A 23072-nucleotide genomic window follows, 5' to 3' on the forward strand; every position below is an offset into this window, starting at 1 on the left:
GTCTTTACCCTTCAACTAATGTTGATTTTTTAATTGCTTATTTTTGTAATGTTAATAAGTTGGAATGTCTTTGCACTTCTCTCATAGAAATTTCAAGTAATGCCTTATGAGTTTAGAAGTCTATTACAGTTTTCTTCTGACTTCCCTTAAAATCTGACTGTAATAATTCTGTTCCGTACACAGCACAAATTATTTCCTCTCAGTGAGCATTTCTAACACAACTTGTTCAGTAAGAGCTATTAAACACATGAGTAATAAATATAAAAATCAGTTTGGTCTGTGGGAATTTCATGAAAGAATTTGGAAAAATCAGCTTGGGTTGATATACATGCAGTTAATATGACTCTGAGTACTAACAATTGGCAGATACTCTTTCCAGATGACAGGAGATTACCCTGTCTTCAGGTACAATGACTGAGGGAAGAAGCAATTTTGCAGGGCCGTATATGGTTCTGCTTCTATACTTGTTGAACATCACCTTTTTATTGTTACTCTCTTTTACAAAACAACATGTATGCAGAACAACATTTATACATAACAGCTAGTCCTCAAGGATGGCTAGTGAAGCCAGTAACAGTCAGAAACTAAGATCAAATACAGAGTTCCTCTTGTTGTGACTGAAAATTACATTTACCGAAGTAGCATCACAGTGCAGGATATTGTCATGATCAGCTCTGCAAGACCAGGTCTGAAAAACAGCACCAGTGCAACTAACTGGTTTTGTTGTAAACTTCTTTACACCACTGAAAGATGGCTCAGCCAATGGATCAAACAGTTATGGACAATTTTGATAAGTTGATGCAGAATCATAGAAACAAAGAATGGTTTGGGGTGGAAGGGATCTTAAATATCATTTAGTTCTGGTTCCATACATGAGCTGTATAACATATTATATGACCCCTACATAATGACTGGCAAAGGATTTCACAGAAGCATTATTTTCCTTTAAGATAAGTAGTTTCTCCCACTGGGAAGTTCCTTTTTTACTTACCTATTTTTAGGATATACACTTTTCTGAGAAAATCAATAATGACCTCATTAGTAGAAGGGAGCTATGCATATTGCTTTCTTCTCTAGCAAATTGCATTCAAACTGGTTAGAAGGCCATCTGACTTTATAGCTCAAGAGCCTCTGGTTTCATCCTTGGATGCACTTTCATGGTCTCCTGTGGTGGTTCTTTTTACATCTTTTAGAAGATATCCCTGGGTGATGCGTTTTTTCCAGATTTGTTTTCTAATGACCTCAGGATGTTCTAGGATCATTGAAAACTCGTTCTGCACAGCAATGACTCACTAAAAAAAAAGGATGTATGCACATGTGTAATACTTTCTTGATTACCTGTTATTAATATCTATCTAATTCCTTGTTAACATCTGCCTAATTACAGCAATGTAGTATGTAACAATGTAACATACAATGTTACTAGCAATGTGATTAGTATAGGATTTAAATTGGTTCTCTTCAGGCTAAAATATAGTTGTTTCTACAGTAGCTTTGCATTAAATACCATGCAATCTTTTCTTTCTTACAGGCCAATGCTAAGAAGGCAGCATTAAAAGGTGGTTTGGATAAGACAGTTAGTCTCAGAAAGGATTTGTCAGAGATGCATGAATGGATAACACAAGCTGAGGAAGAATATTTGGAAAGAGATTTTGAGTATAAAACACCTGATGAATTACAGAAAGCTATTGAGGAACTGAAGGTAAAAGATTAACTAAATCCTTGATCTGTGTTAAAAAGTTCTTTTGGAAGCTCTCATTGTAAAGAATGTCTAGTCGTTCTTTTAGGAAGGTGTCTTTTGAGGTCTACTTTTTAGCCTAAGTTTTGAAGTGGTAGGTGGCTTGAAATAATTTCTATTTGGAATATGTTGGGAGATCTTTAATCTCTTACAATACTACGTTGATTTTTTTCCTCTTTGTTTTATTGAATACTTGATTTTGATGCAGCTTCCAGATTCTTTTATGTAAGGAATAATTCCTAAGAATCAGGTGTTAGCAGCATTTAACGGATAGAGTGAAATCAGTTTTATGTCTTCTCTTTGTATTAGGGAGGGATAAGATTTAGGTTTTCAAGATGCATGTTGGTGTGTACTAAGTATGCATAATTTACTGTTTCTTTAGTATAGCATTACAGGAACAGCATATTTTGGTCTCAATTAATAATGTTGGTTTCATGTGGGGTGAATATGGCCTTTGGACAAAAACACTAGTTTGTGATACATGCTGAAGCATACTCTTGCTCAGCCACTGGATGTGGACTGATTTTTACTTCATAGGTGAATTGTTTGGCCTGTGCTATTCAGGAAGTCAGATTATATGGCCTTAACAATCTATCCAACACTATGTTCACATACTCTTCATTGTCCATGGGGTTTTGTCAGTGTTTGAGAGTATCTGACCATGCAACCAATGATCTCTTAATTTATGACAGAAATTACTTGATGCCAGTCAGAATATACAGAAAATATGGAAATATATGTAACAAGTTCAATTCATTGTAAGTGAGACATATCATAAAATGGTGTGGGTTGGAAGGGACCTTAAAGACCATCTAGTTCCACCCGCCTACAAGGACTCATTCCACTAGACCAAGTTGCTCAAAGACAGATCCAACCTGGCCTTGAACACTTCAAGGGATGGGGTATCCACTATCAAAAGTAAACATCTGCTCTAGAGATACAGGGTTTTTTTAGTAACTAAATATCAAACCTCAATTTTATACATTTTACTGCATTAAAAAATGGGTAAGATGTATAGTTTTAGACACAACCCTTATAATCTTTTTCCTGCTGAATATTCTGCACTTCAAGCTGAAGCACAGGCTGTGCCAAAATGTGACACCTCAACCTATGCAGATAACCAGATCGTTTGTCATGCATTCCTTCACCTGCTTATGATGATCCTTTCCCTGAAGGCTTGCAGCCACCTCTTCTGTCACACACAACAGGCAAAATCTAGACAAGAACTCTTTGTTCATCCTGCAGCCCATTTCTTCCCACAGCTAGGGAAAAGGAAAGCCAAGAGCAACCTCGTAAACTTTCTGACAATGGCAGCCTGATCCCAATTATTCTGGTTCATGGACTTTCTCAGACCCAGAGAGAAAGAAGGTTGTTTGGAGCAAGGTTTTGGTTTAGTGTTTTCGGGCCAGGGAGTTCCCATCTTAAATTCCTGTGAAGACCAGTACACACTGATGCCACTATGTATACCATCACTCTGTTTCCGGTAGCAGTATGTCTGCAGTCATAGACACCATCCCATTATAAGCACCCAGAGGAAACAATGCTAGGTATGATAATCTTATATTTTACAAATGAGACAGCATAACAAGAGGGGGAGTAGCAAAAGATGGAGGAAGAAAGTTGGGAATTGGGTTTATCAGGTGTTGTGCTTATATAGGCTAAAACAGGGAAAAAGTGGCAGGTTGATGGTACCAGATCAGTTATATAGGATTTTTTAGTTATGGGTTTATTTCACCATCCATTTGTTTTTCTCTGTGTCCCTTTGATCTTTATATTTCCTATGTCTGTTAAGCTGCTTTGCCTAGGGTCTGATGCAGAAAGTGCTGTTAGGCAGACACTCCCTTTTCACTTTGTCCTCTCTCCATGTTAGGTTAGTGTTCGCTGGTCGTGATTAATGGAGTTGATTTTTCCATCTCTGTAAAGTGAAAGAATGGAATCAATATTAATACTCTAATAAAAGTGTGAAATGTACACTGGAGAAAAAATTATTTTCTCATTTTCTCTTTAAATGCAGGTTAATGACAGTGGCAAGGATAGAAAAATCAGTCATAAGTATTTTCCTTATTTTCTGTCTTGCTACTTGTGATTGTACCTTAAAACCTGGATACATTAATTTATAACACCACAGTTGGTTTTGGGGTTTTTTTGGTTTGTTTTTTTTTTGTTTGTTTGTTTGTTTTTTTGTCAGTTGCAATTCATAAGTTATTATGGCAAAGGTATTTGGAGCATTTCTTGGGGAAAAAAAAAACAACCAAAACAACATAATGAAATGTTTTACTTTTCTGATCTCCAGAAAACTAAACAGTTGTGAGATGTTAAATGGTATTGAGTATCGTGTACTGGCAACAAAAGGAAAAAAGATTGGGTTTGGGTGCATTCAAGATTATGTCAGGCAGTCTGGGAATTAAATGGCTCTTGGCATTTTGTTTTGTGAGGTTGCTGATTTTTTTTCCCTCTTACAGAATTCTGTCAGAAAGAATTCTGACAGTTATTAGAAATAAGTTTCCTTCTTAAACCGGGACTACAATTTTTGTTTTTCAGAGAGCAAAGGAAGAAGCCATGCAGAAAGAAGTGAAAGTGAAGCTTATTACTGATTCTGTGAATAATTTTATAGCAAAAGCTCCACCTGCAGCTCATGAGGCATTGAAAAAGGAGCTTGATGTTCTAATCACCAGCTACCAGCGACTCTGCAGCAGACTGAATGGAAAGTGTAAAACTTTGGAGGTTGGATATCTTGTCAGTCATTGTATTTATAGCCCTTCTAACTGCATAAGTAAGGTAGAGAGTAAAGATGTATTAGCATATAGGATCATAAGTAGCCTAAGGCTGTCCTCGCTTCATGAGCCATATACCAAATACCACATACCACATGGTATGAGCCATATACTAAATCTTTTTGAGAATCGTATGTGCTAGAGAGTCATATTAAAAGAGAAGCCTCAAACATGGCTCTTATGTGGAAGACAGCAATGGCTGCTCAGGGTTCTTAACCATCTGAGTTAAGTGAAGAATCTGGCTTCTGTAGCAACCCTGTGACATTGTTTTCACCAGCTCCTCTAGGCATCTTTCTTCCATGGCTGAGATTTTGATTAAATGGCACTGAAGCCAAACAGGGAGTTTTATCTCAGCATGGGAACAGCATTTGATCTGCTGGCAAGCTGAATATGTCTCATGCATTTTGAGTTGACTCTGCCATTTTGGCCAACCCCATTAAAGACTCTTGCCATAGGACTATTTGCGTATTATACAGTGGTCACAGTGAATCAGGTATGAGTTTTTGTTGTGAACAAATTTGGAATAGATAACTTTTTACAGGACAATTTTACACCTGGGTAAAATTTATCTCCTCTAAATTTCACTGTGACAATTCTGTCTAAGCTGGTAGCCTCTATTTCTCCTGATCATTAATGTTGTTGTTGAGTGTTAATAACCCTCTATAAACTCTTCCTAGACCCGACACATTTGATATGATCAAAGTTAGGTGAGATGAATTGCATTCTGGGAAACTTGATATAAAAACATCCTAATGCATCTCAATAAAATTATATTAACTTCTATTAACAAAAAGGGAGCAAGGAAAAGGTGATTTACAGAGACTTTAAATGTTTTGCTTGTGCATAAAGTGCCATTTTTATTTGCTTATATAAGTATCTTCAGGAACTGTAAAAATAAAATAGTGGACAACAATTTAATTCCAGGAGAATAAGAACATAATTTTATTTTACAACATTATGTTTAGTACTCTAGCAGTTAAGTGGTCTATAAATTGCATTAGATGTTGTTTAAAATTAATTTCCATGAAGATTTCCATCAGAATTCTTGAAAGCTGTGTTTGTAGACATTTTATGAACCTGTTCTTTAAGTAATTAATATACAGAATATATAAGCAGCCTAACTACATCTTGTCAGAAAGATATAAACCTCTAACATGAGTCATTAAAAATTTGATAATTTCTGTATTTATATATTACAAGAAAATCTTACAGAAAAGCATTAAAAGTGCATAATTCATAAGACAGAGGATTCAAGTCATGTTTAGCAGAAGTATTCACTTTTTCACGCTATATTCTGTGGTTTTACTCTGTTTAATCAGAATGTTTTGGTTGTGATTTATATCTATTTGGAACATATAAATACTGGGGGGAAAATCAACTAAATGGCACTGTAACCATCAGATATCAACCATGTTGTTTTGGCGATGAAACATGTAATGTTTTAAATGTTTTAATAATTGAAAGTTACCTGTGATATTTTCAATCTCAGTAAACTACTTTTTCTCCATCAGGAGGTATGGGCATGTTGGCGTGAATTATTGTCGTATTTGGATGCAGAAAATAAATGGTTGAATGAGGTTGAAGTGAAACTGAAGGCAACTGAAAATATCCAGGGAGGTGCAGAAGAGATTTCTGAGTCTTTAGATGTAAGTGCTGACTTAAAAAATATCATATCACATGTATTGATAAATTGTAAATCACATTACTTTCAAAACAAACTATGAATCAACGTTACACATAAGAAAGATGCAGATGATTTGGCAAGTTCTGTGTTCTCACTTCATTTAATAAATGAGGTTTTGAATTTGAATCCACCTAAGTGAGACAGAGTAATTGCATGTGTTATGCCTGATGTCATAGACAACTTTTGGTGACAGTAGAATACTTGTTCTTAAAAAACATGGCTTCAATTAAGCCAGTCAAGAAAATGAAGACTTCAGAGAGATCAAGCTTTCATCTTAGTACTGCAGCTCTGTTCACTATTACTTAATTTTTATTCATGGAACTCATTTAAATTTATTCATGGAATTCATTTAAAATTTGTAGAAACTAAGTTAATTAGTGGATAAAAATACAAAATGTTACATTAATAATGCATTTTTTCTTTTGAACTTCATCCAGTCAGATACTCAAGCATTATTTTTTTTAATTTTTAAGTACACAAATAGGCTTACTGAAATCATTGAGCGTAGTCCCTGGTTTTAAAATCAAGTACCCAATTTATTGCTTTGCGAAAATTCTTTATTTGCAGTACAGAACTTGATGTCAAGGCATGGGACATAGCTGTTTATATCTTTTCTCTCTTTTTTTATTGTGTATGAAATGTAAAGTTATGTTTTTAAGGCAAGTTCTGATTGCTCCATAGAATCTTATTTGCAGAAAGGAAAACAAAATACTTTTTTGACCTTGTTTCAGTCTTTGGAACGTTTAATGAGACATCCAGAAGAAAATCGCAATCAGATTCGGGAATTGGCTCAGACTTTAACTGATGGTGGCATCTTGGACGAACTGATCAATGAGAAACTTGAGAAGTTCAATACTCGATGGGAAGAACTTCAGCAGGAGGTATATTTTAATAATTGACCTGTCCTCCCATTAAATTGCTGACAGTCTAGCACCATTAAAAATATAATAGAATAAAATATTTTCTTTGTACAGTTCCTAACCAGTACACAAACAAAGACTTATTTTACAAGTGGATGATTTGCATAGATTTGGTAGGCTAACTCCTGTAGGTAGCAAAGCACCACATAGCTGCTTGCTCACTCCCTATGTCTCCTGGTGCAATGAGACAGGCAACTGTAAAGGGAAAAGCAACAAAACTCATGGACTAGAGATAAAAAACAATTTAATAAGTGAAAGAAAAAAAAAAAAAGGGGAGGGGGTGGTTAAACAAGCGATGCAAAACCAATCACTCAACACCAAGAGACTAATGCCCAGCCACTCCCTGAGCAATGGCACTTTTGGAAAAACTACACCACCACCACGCACCACCCCCGGCAACCCCCCTTGCATTGCTGAGTGTGATTCTCTGTGGTACAGAATATCTCTTTGGTCAGTTCAGGTCAGCTGTCCTGGCTGTGTCACTGGGAGGGGCAGAGGGAGAAAGAGGAGGCCTTGGCAGCGTGCAAACACTGCAAACAACAGCTAAAACATCCCTGTGATATCAATTTTGGTTAACAGTCTGGAATAGCACCACATGTACTGCTGCAAGGAAAATTAACTCCATCCCAGCCAATACCAGTACAATAGGTAACCCTAAACTTCCAAAACTGAAGTGACCGTCTAGGGTATTTAATCTTCAATTGCATATTTAGACATGCATTCTCTGACAAAACTGTTATTGAGAAGCAAACTATTTTCAAAATTAAATACGAGTAACATCCTCTTACAGGTGTATTATTTACTAAAAAATAAATAAGAATCTTTGTATCAATAAAAGGTTTTATAAAGACAGAATATTGAAACATGTTTAGCACAAGGACAGTCAAATCTGGCAATATGCTAGATTAGCAATCTTTGCCAAAGACACTATGAAGAAAATTTTACTACTTGTTTGATTATCCCACTAGTGGGAGAGTATATGTTTTTGCTGGTAAATCAATTCAAAACTGTGATACTTGTGCGTGGATATTTACTTTTAATACTAGGAGTTTATTTAGCATATATTTGTGTGCGTACTAGTAGAAACGCATGTATGGCAGAACCAAACAGAATTCACCAAAGAATTCTTAGACAATGAAAGGATACCTAAAGATATAGCGCAACTACTAGTACTTTACTAGTAACAAAGATGGGGACAAACTAAATAAACAGAACAACTTTACAGGACAGCGTAACAAGACAGTTAAATTACACAAGCATTCAGTGCAAATACATGAAAATTGATACTCATGGAGGACCTTTGACTTCATATACAAAATTGTAACTTTTGAGCTGACCGTTACTGTTCAGAAGGTAGATCTTGAAGTTGTGAAGAGAAATATCAGGAAGATTTCAGATTGATACTTGGTAAAGCTATGAAAGGAATTATTAGGGAAAGACCTAAAAAAGGACACAGTCAGTCTTTATGATTGGAACCAGAACATGTTCAAAGATGAGCTACAATGATCGTCAAAAGTTACTCAGTTTCAGTGACACAGAAGATGCTTTGGAAAGCATCCGTGTTAGAATGGTGATAATCTACCATGACGATGATAACATTTTTGCTTCTCTTACGGTCCTTGAAACGTACTTGTTCTTGAAAACAGTGCACTACAATAAAATTAGGGAAGGGTTCTCAGCTGTTCTGAGCTTAAACTTGAAGGGTAAAGGCAGGGAAAGAGCCTGTTTCCCAACTACCTGGTGGTATAGTCAGTGCAAGCATTCACATAGTCCCATTTTGTTGGACAATGTTATAACAGAAAAGTAAACATAACTTTCTGTATGCCGACTCTCCCCCTGCCCCCCACCCCCCCTTTTTGTTTTTTTAACGTCTAACTTATCTTTTAAAGCAGATACATTCCTTGGAATTCTGCTTCTTGGTAGCTGTTGGTTTTTTTCCTGACTTAGAGGAGAAAACTGGGAACATAGAGAGGGCTTCCAGTATGCAGAACCAGGACTTTCAAATAGTGTTACTGAGTGATGGGAGAATACTATTCAATCTTCACAATAATAGAAATTAAATCAAAATTCATGCCATCTGCAGAGGTTAAATGTGGAAAGTACAATATAAAGATGTGTGAAATTCTGCAGAAAATTTGAATGAGTATATAAGCAAAATACATTGGATTTTTTTAAACGGCTTTCCAATTTAATTTAAATACAGACAAAAATCAGGGGAGAGGAATTAATAAAACAAAAAGTTTTATTAATTTTCCCACTGAAGCCTCACACAGGTTTTTTCATAGATTCCTGACACTGAATTTTCTGTGCTGTTTGTGTAGCCCTATTGAAATCCAAACAGCATGCACTCTCCTTGCATAAAAATCCATTGCAGGCACATAACACTATTCAGCTTGTGCTCAAGGTCACTTCCACTTTAGGCAGTCTAATAGACTATTCTAAAGTGGTTAAGTTATTCATTTTTATTTGAATAATTGTGCAGATAATTACCAAGACAATAAGCTCATGTGGGCAGAAACTGATATGTGAAATATTTATTCACTACTAATAGAGCAACCAAACCAAACCACTACCATATGAATGATGCTGCAAGGCAATGCAGCATGGCTACTGAGATAGAGATTCATTTTTAAAGGCTGATAATGGCTTTATGTTTGTATGCCTTATCTTCTGTACTTAACAAAGTCTGAGTGTGTTTAGTTTGCTTTTGAACATCTGGGACTGATCGATAAGCGACATACCTTTACTTTTCAAGGACTGATTCACTTACAACACTATATATTGGGTCTAAAAAACATGGTTGCCTGAAGACCTTCAAGCTAGTATTGCAAGTGGCTATCATCACTTGTAATGCTGAAAGTTGTTTACATCCTGTCCAGCAAAATTCAGAAATGTCGGCTAGATATTCTTGTGACTAAACTTGCAAAAAACTGTACAAAACATTATTGTTCAGATGGGCTTTACACTAAATTAAATTATTGTTCTTGTGGACTGTCACTTAATTTCTTTTAAGACTCCCCACAAGATTACCTTTTGTATTTGTCAAAGAGCACATCATTTGACACATTTTTTCCGTTTTGTTCTCCTCTCAATATAAGAAAGAATTCTTCATGCCCAATCTCCATGCAATTGCTTTGATTTTTTCTAAGAGGGCTGCTTTTACAAATTCTGAGACACAGAATTTGAGAGGCATAATCTCTCTGTAGTGATAACCTAAACAGATAGAGCTTGTTGCTGTTTGCAGTTTTGGATTATTAGAATTTGTAGAAGAATTAGCTCTAGCTTGGAGGGTATTAAAAATTTCTAGGCCCTAAATGACTTCTTTGAATGTTAGAAAAGTTTTTTCTAGTTTAAGTCTAAAAACTTATCCACTCTGATTCTAAACAAAAAGCAGAGATTAACACATTAACAATTTGATGCAAAACATACAGAGATGTAATATATCTCAGACACAACTGTTATAACACCAAGAATTATGTCAAATTTGAAAGTAATTTAAACAACTTAAGAAGGAATTTTAAAGTTAAAGTTTCCTAACTTTTAATTTTACCCTGTGCAACTAAGCCAAAAAAACCCACCAAAAAACATAATATATATCTGTCTTTCTTAACAGATCCCTTTCCATGAGCTATAATTTGTAAGCAAATTAGTGGATTTGCTTCTGCATTTTAAATAAATATACACTGTATTAAAAGTACTATAATTTTTGAAAGTTTTTGTTCTATGTTTTCTCCCACACCACAACTACTGCTTACTGCCTTAACAACAAAACTACTCGGTTTTAACCATAAAACTCTAAGCAACATGTGTGAGTAGTGTCATTAAATACATGAAATATATCATTTAAGGAAAAAGTGACAATGTCTATAAATTTATATAGCTTTATAACATTGAACATCAAAGAATGAGTTATAGTCATAACCAACTGTTTCAGTATCTCCATCTTCCCTGATACTTGATCACCTCTTAGTGCTTCCGTTCCCTTAACGTGGCATTTTGTATGGATAATATGCAATGTTACTATTTCCTAGATTTTCCACTGATCTTTCTTAAATTGTAAACAGATTTATGCAATACTGTATATCCTAAAAATTAAATTATTCTTAATCATAAAGAATAACCAAAAATCTATAAAAAACTGTTGAGAGTTTATTAAAAAAATCAATCCATAAACATCTTTTCTTTTCTCTTTCATTACGATAGTGCTTAACAGCAGATTATTTTTTTTTGTTTTTATTTTCCTTGACAGCTGTCAACATTTCACAGGCTCAGAAATAATTGAACAGTTGGTTATTTGCCTGAGAATTTTTATTTAGCAATTAACTGTCAGACACTTCCCTTTAGAGACTAAAGCCTTCAGCTTTCCTGACTATGATGTGACAGCAGAGCTGGAGCTTCCTGTTATATCCTCAGACCCATTTATATACTGTGATGTTAAACCATCTATTTCTTCCAGAGAAACAGACAAAATGTAATCTCTTTCAGAGAAAAAAAAAAAAACAAACAACCAGCACCCTTCCAAAGCAGAACATGATAAATCAAAATATTTTAATGCTATAGATTTTTACACACAGAGATGTATTAGTTTTAAGGATATATTTGAAACTCAGGTTCACAGATGTGTGTAGTGTCTGCCCCTTCGTGTAAAGCCCTCTAATGCTTACCTCCATCAGTAACCGAGAGGAAGAAGACTTCTCCATATTGTAGCATTCCCCTTGATTTTATTAAGAAGTATTCTGCAATGCCATTAACAGTGCCAGGGACCTGCCTAATGAACAGGATTAGGTTTTTGAGTCAGCTATTGTGTTCTAAAGAAGTATCTTACATTACATGAGTTTATTGTACCTTTTATGAAATGATTGTGAAGACATTTTCATTACATTTGTCATGCAAATTCAGTGGGGTCAGGGTAGAGGCTTAACTTCAGGTGAGCTTGCAGGACAGAGTCTGTTCCCAGTAATCAACAAAGAGACAAAAAATTAAAGCAGCATGCATATATCTCAGAAAATCATCACAAGCGTGAAGGTGCCATGTCCCAGCACTCAGCTCTGTGGTGCTGCTCCTGCTATCAAAATAATTCCTGTCTTGTACCACTGCATTCACATCCTGGTCTGGCATCATCCATTCAGTCATCTGAACTGTTAGCAGTATTTGGAAAAGATGTACTTTCATCTCACTTGGAAGATACAGAATATCATGCAGGTTAATAGACTGTAATCCGATTCTTTGTGGGGACAATGAAAGGAGAAAGTTTTGTCTTTCTGTGTGGGTGTACATGCTTACTTTGTGTGTACATAAAGACTTCACAAGCATGCATATATACATATTTATCTGACTTTATATTTGTTTGAAATCCAGCCTTAAAAATTCAGCCATGCTCAAGCAAGGATTTTCTGTAATTCTTTCTTAACTTTATCTGCTTTAATATTTGATCAATGAGTTTGGAAATGTTTTAATTTTTTCACTTGTATTCTAAAACATGATGTTGATATACATAGTGTCTGCTGATATCAGCACAGAGATGACAAGTATTTAATCACTACATACTTGTCATACAATTTTTAAAAAATTTGTGAGTTTCCATGCAGTGATTTCTTCACTGTATGGATGCAGTCTGGTCCTGAGGCAGGCAGCAAATTTATCTATACTTAAGCAAATTCCTAGCTGAAAATAGTAGTTAGCATGGGTCAGCATTTAACAAAGGGTCAAAGCTTTGCTATAAGTTGTTTTTCGAAAGTATTTAACACAAAATTTGTGTCCTATATATTGAATTCTCCAGAAAGCCCACTCACTTATTTTAATGACTAATAAGAATGGAACTTTCTTAGTGTCTTATGTTAAATGGTCAGCTTTCCTGAACATCAGAACACTGCAGCCCTCGGTAAGAATGGACTATACATGTAGGTTAGTCCTACCAGTGTTCCAAAGAAAATAGTAAAGGCAGAGAGGTTTTATTCCATGCTTCCAGGAGGATGCCCTTACCCATGATCTGTAGGAAGCTACTCACCCTGCTTCTGCTCTAATGGTTCCTTCAGTCTACTGTATAGTGATGAAAATGGAAAGGTAGAGGGTGACTGTGTCTTAGCCAGGCTTACAAATTAGTTGTAAGGAGTGTCAGAGTAAATGAAGCTGTGGGTTTTAACCCTGCTGCTTTGAACAGGCTGAGAACATTGAAATATAAAATCTCAAATCAGATGGTAAAAGTAATTTCAGTAGCAAACCTTAGTACTGTACTATAAAGTTACACTGGTTTAATAGTTCCTTTAGTAGGGTAATAATACCTTTTTGGCTCAGGTGCTTCCATTAACGTGGACAGTGTGGGTCTGATATGTAAAGCTGCTCAGTTCCATAGGAGATTCCCAGAACTGGCAGTGGTGCAAGATTATCTGATCAGCTGTTTTGAAATGGCACAAAGAAGCTTACAGATACAAATATAGTAAATACTGGTTGTATCTCTAGCTAAGTCAACAGCTAGCAAGAATGCTCACAAGAAATATTTTTTTTCATTTTTTAAATTTGAAGGTCTATAAGAATCTGAGTACCGTGAAGAAGGTACAGATGTATCAAATGTTCTCACTGAATTGCTGAGATAGTTTTTTGTTCAGGGCAAAATTTTTGTAATGGGTATGAAATCAAATTAAAGTATAGCTGGCTCCCCAAAGAGAGGTAGTGTGATTTGCTTTGAAAAATGACAGGACAACTAGCAATGTTAACTTAAAGAGTGCTTGCTTTCCCCCTCCTCCTTTGAATCATGTCAAAGAAAGCTAGTCACTTTATTCTGTCGTCAGCAGTATGGCTGGGCTTGTACAGAGAAAAAATGCATTGCATTTGAGATTTTTGGTAATTATTACGTGCTTTGTATAAAACAGAAAATCTTAGGCAGAAGCTGTAGCCTCAGTGAAATATGAGTCTACAAGTGGAAACAATGAGAGATGGAAGAAAGTACCAAGTTAATTATTACCTGGTAAATACCATATTGAACAGGTACAAATAATAGTTAAAGCTGACCCATTTATGTCAAGTGCTTAATTATACATGTGTTTTAAGGACAACTTGGAGAATTTATTGTTCTGATTTGGTAAACCATGAAGTGAGGACCCCTGAAAGGAAAGCAACCTTAAAAAAAGGATTGTGTAAAAGATGATGGTAGGCAATCCTCTGTGACACTAGCAGTGGAGTAAAGGCAAGAGTCAACTTTCTAGGCTGAAAGAGACTATAATTAGAGTGACAAAGATCCATCTCTCTTTTTTGTTTGTTTTTGTTTTGTTCCAAAGTAGGCACTGCCACCATTCCAGACAGCTATTTATAGTTCATATAAGAGAGCTACTTCTCAAGAGAGTCTTTATCCCTCTCACTTACTGAAGTGGATTGTCTCAGATGGGATTGTGATGACAGTAACCCTATTCTCAGTAAACAAAATCTCTTGAATTATATAATAAGATCAGGAGGACAGCTATGCCTCAGAATGAAAGACTACACTATCAGCATGGTTTTATTAAGGGGCTTTGCTAACGTTCACTCTGTATAGAAATCCTCAATGCATGCATTGGTTTTTCAGAATCCTACATATTTTAGAGCTTGTCCTTGCAATCTGGGGTTTTGTTTGTCTGTTTCTTACTAAAAATAACTGAATGGGTGGCAAAAAGATGCGCAACTTGTCATACAAAAAGGTGGATGAGCACAAGTCCAGAGTACTATTTTTGATTCTTAGCCTGCATTCTTTTGGAGGGGCAAAAAAAAAAAGGGGGGGGGGGGGGGGAATGTTTATGCATTATTACTGTAAATAATGATAACTTTGTCATTGGTTTTAGGCTGTGAGAAGACAAAAGAGTCTTGAACAGAGTATTCAATCTGCCCAGGAGACTGACAAAACCCTCCGCTTAATTCAAGAGTCTCTTGCTCTCATTGACAAACAGCTAACAGCCTACATTGCAGACAGAGTTGATGCAGCACAGGTCCCTCAGGAAGCTCAGGTAAGTTATATACAGCTTGAACTGATGTGTTTTCTGGTTTTCTCAATCGACCAGGTAATACTAATACTCATACTAATAAAATGGATTTGCAACATGATCAGTATAAAAACACCAATAAATTTTATGTAGGATTACTTTGAGAAGATAAGCTAATTAGTAAAGGCCTATTTTCCTTCTGATTTGCATTATATACCTGTCCAGAAGATGTAAAGAACTATCAATGTCATGGAAGACTATGCAAATAAAACGACAAAGATAAAAAATGTGATTCTTTAAAATCCACTTCCCATCCTGGAAAGAAGAAACTAATAATCTTCATTACTCGTAGATGGCTCTTTTAAAAAGCTGATTAGGTGGCCTAGGGATTGTTACTACTATTGAATAGAAAATTATTGAAACATGAAAACATTGTTAATTATTTCAAGATGTGCACATGAATATACCTTTATTTCCATTTTTACAGCTCACATAAGTTTAACAGAAACAGCTTTTCCCATTCTTTGAGAAGTTTATTGAGCCTTTGAAATAAAAATGTACATCTAAATCTCACTTTTACTCTTCCATTCTTCTTTCTATAACATCTGCTTCACAGCAACACTAAGATGGTAATAATACAAATTAAATAAAAGCAAACATTTCTGGTATAGAATTATTAATATTTTACAATATTATGTTAAAGGATCATTACTGTAAATTCCACCTAAATTTAGGAAATCGGAATACAAAAGTAAACAAACAAACAGAGAAGGTAACAGGGAAATTGAAAACAAGTGCTTTATAATGATTGTAGAAGAGGCATTCAACTGTGTTTTTTATGGCATGCTGGTAGAGTTTAAATTCATTCTAAAAAATTAGTGTCCTGTATGGAGTTGCTTAGATGATCTTAAATATATTCAGAGCTGAATATATGTGGCCCTGAAAATCATGAGTTTTCTTCTTTAAAAATAAAGGTTTCCATGTCTTTTGAATTAAAATGTAGATAAATGTACCTTTCAGTTGCTTTTGTAGTGTATGTATGCTTGTAGGTACATGCAGATTTTGTGTGTGTGTGTGTGTGTGTGTGAATTTAAACAGTTATACTTAGAAAACTGGATCATATTTTCATTTGGCCATGTTTTGAAACCAATTCTAATTTATTTGCTTTTAACTTATGACAATATAAAAATAGTATCATTCAGAGAAATTTCAGTTTGAATCCTAAGCTGTGTTAGCTGTCAGTTGACTCTCTTGAATTATTTCTCTCCTTTCTTGAAATATGAATATTGCAAAAAATTTTATTAAAAAATAGGTTACAAATCAGCATATTTTAAAGAAATATGAATTTAATTTATCATCTTGTAATTATATAATTGTAATACATAAGAAAATTCTGATATGAAATTGTGCTTTTTTCTGGTGTATTTGGACCCTTAGATTGTAGTAATATTTGGTGGTTCTTCATATATCCCAGGGTCGCATCTGGTTAATGTGTGTCCTCAATGACAGTATTGACAATGATTACAGACTGTGCAAAAGGAAGTAATTCAGAACTTCAACAACCCAAACAGCACAAAACTCAACCAACCTTAATTAGCACACTTCCATGGGAAAATTTCAGCTCAGTGCTTTTGCAGAGCTTGTTTTTGTTCTTGAGATTTTATTGTCTGATGTCAAGTTCACCTGATTATACTGTGTGCGCTGTGGGAAAACCAGCATAGAGGCTGCTGAGTTTTTCCCTTTCATGTTTTTATTTTAAGATGCCAGTGGGACATAATGAAAAAAAAAAACTTAACAATGGAAATGATTTAATGCAAATACTGAAGTCCTCTGAAGTTTACTCGTGAAGTACTTTAAAATCCTTGGAGGGAAAGGGAATAAACAATCAATTTTATGTGGGTAAATATACTGAGTCATTCCTTTAGTGAATGCCCCTGCCAGCTGATGGCAGAATAGGCGCATACTGAATGGCTACATCTCCTGTGGAGCTTCCCCTGGCACAGCTCTTTTGTGGAGCTGAAAAGAGTTCATTCATATAAGATACCCTACAATAATGTCTGCACAGCTGGAATGGGAATCTTGCAGTCAGTTATGTTGGTTTCTGGGCAGGGGTCAGTTTATCCATGTGGAGGCATTTAGCAAATTCTTCAGCAATATGTGTTGCAATTTTAAAAGAACATATGGGAGAATTTATTATCAGAAAGCTGTTGAGAGTTTGGGAGGTCTGTGTGTTTGCATCAAAAATTCAAATCCATTTAAAGCATTAATAGAAGGAATAATCTTTCATTCAGCTGATCGGAAATGGATCTGAGAAAAAATTACATGTAGCTCCTATTTTTAAGTTACAAGATCAGTTTAGTTTATTCGGAAAGTTGACACAAGGAAAAGGCAATTAAGTATGTGCTGTTCAACTTCTCCTCTGGATCATTTCTTTAATGTACTTTGTACGCTGCTTACTGCACCACGTGGTGCTGAGAATGTAATGCTAGAGAGCCACTGCCACCCAGCTTTTGAGTACAACTAAAGGTGCTGTATTCAGACAAAACAATCTAACAACAACCACACAGATAAATCAGTTCAGATTCCACAAGTTATAATGATGAAAAAAGCTGGAATGAGGTAAAGTCTAAAACAATATTCCAGAAGGAAAGTTTATTTGTTTGTATGCTTGATCTCATGATCCCAACTGAAGTCTCTTTAATTCCTTTAAATTTGCCAAGAAATACAGGGAGTGTCATCGTCACAAGCATTTGCCAGTTGCTGACTTTTTTTCAAGTACTCTTTAAATGACATGTAAATCTGTATTGAAAATGTGACATTTATATGAGAAAGTATTTCTCAGATAATTATTTGTAGCTTTGTTACTAAATAAATTATGATGGGAGAGAGATTCTCGACTTTGTACTTCTGTTTAGTCTGGGTGATTACATTGTGGGGGTTATAAAGTGAGACAGTAAATACACTTACTTCATTGCTCATCTGCACGTCACAAATCATTTGTCTGTCGTTCTCCCTGTAGACTTACGTAAAATGCAATGTGGTGAATAAACAGGAGTAATATACTTTGCCTTTTCAAAAACTCCTTCCTTAATTTCAGTTCTGTTGTGATAAACACTACATACCTGACTGTTTTCTAAGATGGTTATTAATCTGTTTTTTTAAATATCATTGTGCTGTGTTCAGAACCAAAGTTAATGTGGTGATATAATGGCAAAGTTGTTTGGCAGTGCAATGTGTTACTTAACAAATATAATGCTTTGTTTCATTGCCTTCAGGCTAATATTTTGGGGCAAAAAAAATCACAGTTGTCTACTTAGTAAAATGTCTGATGTTAAAGGAATTTAAACTTACTTATCCTCTGCCGTAATTATTTTGTTCAGCGATGTGTAGATCAGTGGTCAAGGAGGGAACAGCTGATAAGCATTATTCAGAAGTGTAAACTTACATTTTGTTTTGAATATAGAAGTTCTATGCAGATATCTGTACTGTATAGATTCTCACACTCTACACATCATAGCATCTGAACACTCCATTAACTGTGTTTTGACTGCAAAAACTACATTTGTCATGTCCAACTTACTCAGTCTTGTCTTGTCAATCATACTTCTATACTCTGATGATTTGCTTTTCTCATTTGTACTCTTCAGTTATTCTTTCTTGCAGAGTATTGCCCAAAAGTAATTATACTCTTCTTGTTGGGACTCACCTCTATGTTATTCCCATTATAACAGCATCTTCTATATGTGTTATACACTTTTCTTCTTGTTTTGCAAAGGTTGGACATCATTGGCACCTTTTTTTTTTTTTTTTTTGTGCTTTTAAAGATGTGTACTTCAACTTCATTTCTCTAATCTTCTGGTACTTCATTTATCCTTTCAGAGTTTTCAAAGCTAACCACTAACAGTTCTAAAATGGTTTCAGAAATGTTTTTTACGTCTGCTAGAATCATGTTTCCATTTAAAAGAATAACTTACCAGAATGTTCTCTAAATGTTTTATTTTCTCCATACATTAGACAGAGATCTGACTCCTTAGGCATTGATAGGAAACACAAAAATAAGCAATTATGAGGTTAAACTGAGCACCATTCTTAAGAGCTGTCAGGCAAGATAAGTAGCATTTATAGAAACAAAAATCAGAAAACCTAATACTCCAAGAAGAGCTGGCAAGCTGTTCTTTACAGTTCAAGAAAGCCAAATTCGCTAAATCCTAGGTTCCTACCCAGGTGATTTCGGTGTAAGAGTTATGTGAAAGACTCATTAATTACAAAGGTAATCTAGTATACTTTGAGTTCATAATGTATTAACTTACAAAAAAGCAGAGGGTGATTAGAAGTTCACCGTTTGGCCTGAATCATGACATATTGTCATCATCATCTTGTGCCACTGCAGAACTCGTAGGGTTGCTGTGAAGTGCAGGCCTTTTTATGCAGTTGATCCTAGTGAAATCCATTGTAGAAAACTGATGTTCTGGGCTAAATTTAAACTTTGTTTTCAGGGAACAAACAGTGAAAGAAAACTAAGGTATTCTAATTGCCCTTGTCTTCAGATCTACCACTCACTGCTGAAGGATTTACTACTCTGGCTGTTCAGTCACCCAGTACTAGTAGTGCCTGGTGTATTTCATTGGAGAATGTGCAATATGGATAGAGGAATGTGGAGGTAGTAGAGGATAGTATAACTACTTAGTTTATTTTGTATAGCATGTTTTGCATAGCATGTTCTGCTTAAAAATGTCTATGAGAAGGGAGCAGCATATTTATTTTCTGGCACCCTCCAAACTAGGGAGAAAACCTTCTCTCTGGGAGAAAATAAATATGCTTAAGTGGGAGCATCTTCTGAGAGTCCAGTGGGAAAGAAAAGGACATTACCCCTGGGCTGGGGCATGCAGCCTCGCACTGCAGGAGTGCCTGCGAGAGCAGGGGACACTGCCCCAGCCAGCCTTCAGGGTTCGCCTGCGTCTGCCTACCATAAATGCTGCCTATCCCTCAGGATGCCACTGAAATGTGCTCGGTGGGAAGGAAATCTTGTGAGGAAAGGACCAACCCTGCAAGGTCAGAAAGAGGTATAAAAATCTCTTTCTGTTTACTATGTATCATCCAAGTGTACTCTTTTTAAGGAACTACCTGTCTCTAGTGTGTCACCCTCTGTTCCCATAAATCTTTGCTTTAGAATGGAAAGCCTTTCTATGTCCTCTGTTAAGTTTCCCATGGAGAAAATAGGGCATGTTTCTACTTGAGGATGTGGCTATTTTTTTGTCATGGAATGAAAAAAAACCTTTCTGTACAGGAACAGGTTTTATAAATCAGGTTTGTAAGAAGTAAACAGAAATTTAGTGAATCATTTTTCTGCAATGGACTTTAAAGAGAAAACAGAAGGGGAAAAAAGGAAGTGTGGATGATTATAGCAACTTTATTTTAACCTAATCCCTTTGCTGCCACAGTGTTTAATGAAGTGTAATTTATAGTATTTAGTGTACTTTTTGTGGAAGTTTATACATTGAATTGAGACTAGTAAATTCCCGCTCTTACTATGGTGCATGCCCATAGGAAATACTTCACCTATTTGTTGCTCATTCTAAGTTCAAGTGACATCAGGGTTCCTTGTCCCATCTTGGAATGTGTTTATGTATGTATCACTTCTATCTTTCTTCTTCTGGATTTATGCAGCTTTTGAGAAATAATTCTCCTGATCTTGGTGGTATAGTTAATACTGACTGTGAAGCAGTTCCTCCCTGTAGTACGAATTTCTGGCAACTAATATAATACAGTACGGTGGAGTCTGGCAACATGAAATTAAGATGTCTTGGAGGATAATGTGCACTATAAATACATTGCCTGTGATCTTGCCCCATTCCTGAAGTAACAGAACCAACAGTGTCGTCTTCCTTCCTAAGGAGCAATAAAAAGAGACAAGTTTCTCCCAATTCTGGGGTGGAAAATTGTATGCCTGAGGTGCCATGAGAAAGCAGTTTCACCATTATGTTTTCCAGAACATCTTTGTCTTGCAAACATTTTTTCAGGTTGCTGATAGTACATCAACTGAAACTGTTGGCTGTTTTTGTAGCATAATCCTTTCGATGTTACACATACTAAAATCTGTGTTTGCCTATTAGATGTGCACTCCACCTAACCTTGTCTTTTCAGCCATTATTCAACAATGTGTGTGTGTGCGTGCGTGTGTGTATATATATATATAATGGTTTTGTATTTTAATCTTTTGATTATAAAAAAAATAAAACCTTCCTTTTAATTAAATACCCAGCATTAGGAGGTTAGGTTTGAAACCCACCCACCGCCACACCACACCTCATACACGTGTCCTCCCCCTGCAAAATACTTTCCATGGTTATGATTTTGCTGGATATTGCTGACTGCTATTTCTTTGATTTCTTTTTTTTTTTCTTTCTTTTTGTTTCTTTTGACTGATTTTCTAATGATGGTATCAGCTGTTGATGGGAAGTGACATTAATCAAGCCTTCTAGTTCAATTTTCTGTTACAAGTAATGTTACAGCATTTGTTTATATGCCCTGTTACTGTTTAATTAAATGCTGTTCTCAAAGCATGAGAGTGCAGTTAGGTTTGTGATAATTTTCAAATGAGACAAATGGTCATGTTGGATTTTTCTTTTCTCTGATCCAGGATAGGAAAGGTTTTTCCAAGAACTGGCTACACTGCCAATTCTTTTTCCTGCCAGTACAGAAAGACTCTGCATTTCACTCTTCATCTTTTGTAAAATTAAGACTAGCAATTAAGAGAAATAATGCATAGCTTGCCCTTGGGACTGCAATCTTTTTGTTCTAGAAGTGGTCCTCATGAGAATAGGCACAATCAGTGCTTTTGGTCTTGTCACTATAATTAGGTTTTACATATATTTATATTTTAGTTTTTACATATATATCTGTATGTGTGTACATATATATAAATTTTGCAAATTATTAAACTTCCTGAAAAAATGCCAGGGATGGCAAATGGGAATCCTTAACCTGTAGGACAAAGTAATTGATGCCCAGTAGTATTTATTAGTTACGGACTCTACATTATATTGTGATGTTTTAGAAATGGAATGAAGGCAGGTTTTAGTCTTTATTAAAAGACAAAATAGGCAAGAACCACTGAGAAAAGCAGAGGTGGTAATAATAGAAATGGAAAAAGGAAATCAGTGTATTCTTGTGGATGTTTAGAAGTCAATGGAATAAGTTAATGAGTCAAAGTGGACAAAAAAATTAAAATGGTCATGTTAAATTTGAATGAAAAGGTTCATCACAGGCTTGTGTTCTAAATTCTTTTATCTGTTTCGGACTGTTTTAATCTTTCTGCCTGTGAGCAGCAGTGACATATAGAAAAAAATCTCTCCTTGCAATAATTCTTGGTAACTTTTCTTTTAAGTTTTCCTGTAATGTGTTTGTTCTTTCTAATTCTGCATTTTGATGCTAGAGTAGGTGATGCTTCATCTCTCTCCTGCACAGCTATTTAAAAAAGTAAGATAGCACAATCTCCATGCAGTGTCCCATAATACCTAATTGCTTAAACAATACTCTTATCTGTACTGTGCTGTTCTGACCTCTGTTCAATTACATGGTTTCCAGAATGACTCTGAGGTTGTACAAAGTAAACTGGAAAATACAACCAAAAATTGGTTAATTGATAGGTTCAGAAGCAAGCAATTGAAATGCTCGATGTGACATAGCATATTTTTCTAACCTTCTGACTTCTTCTTCCTTGTATATACACTTCTGACTTCCATGACATAAAGAAATTTTTTGGCATCAGGACCTAACTAATGCTGAGTCACCATGAACAATTTGATCTGTGCACTGCACAAACACAGAGGATAATCCTGTACCATTCTAGTATGCTTCAAGGGGGAATTTTTAAACTTAGACAAGGAGAAAATAAATAGTCCAAAATAAACTGTTAAATAGACATTCTCTCCTTGATTGCATGGTCCTTTGCATTGACTGTCTTTGCTTTCTCAAAATTAAAATACCGTATTTAGAAAAATTCTA

The 23072-nt window shown here is 35.4% G+C and overlaps 1 protein-coding gene across 12 annotated transcripts in view; it reads left to right on the forward strand.

The window, feature by feature from the left end:
- The window catches only part of DMD (dystrophin), a 1162157-nt gene that overhangs the window by 452579 nt on the left and 686506 nt on the right, over positions 1-23072 (forward strand). For 11 of the 12 annotated variants that reach the window (XM_055701082.1, XM_055701084.1, XM_055701085.1 and 8 more), the window contains 5 exons: positions 1532-1702; positions 4280-4462; positions 6024-6158; positions 6928-7077; positions 14928-15089. In XM_055701082.1, coding sequence (XP_055557057.1) covers positions 1532-1702; positions 4280-4462; positions 6024-6158; positions 6928-7077; positions 14928-15089 — 801 coding nt within the window. Of the gene's footprint in view, positions 1-1531; positions 1703-4279; positions 4463-6023; positions 6159-6927; positions 7078-14602; positions 14787-14927; positions 15090-23072 lie in introns of those variants that run through there. The other variant, XM_055701090.1, reaches the window with a different exon arrangement.

Source organism: Falco cherrug, chromosome 2 (assembly GCF_023634085.1).
Source record: "Falco cherrug isolate bFalChe1 chromosome 2, bFalChe1.pri, whole genome shotgun sequence".
Lineage (NCBI taxonomy): Eukaryota > Metazoa > Chordata > Aves > Falconiformes > Falconidae > Falco > Falco cherrug.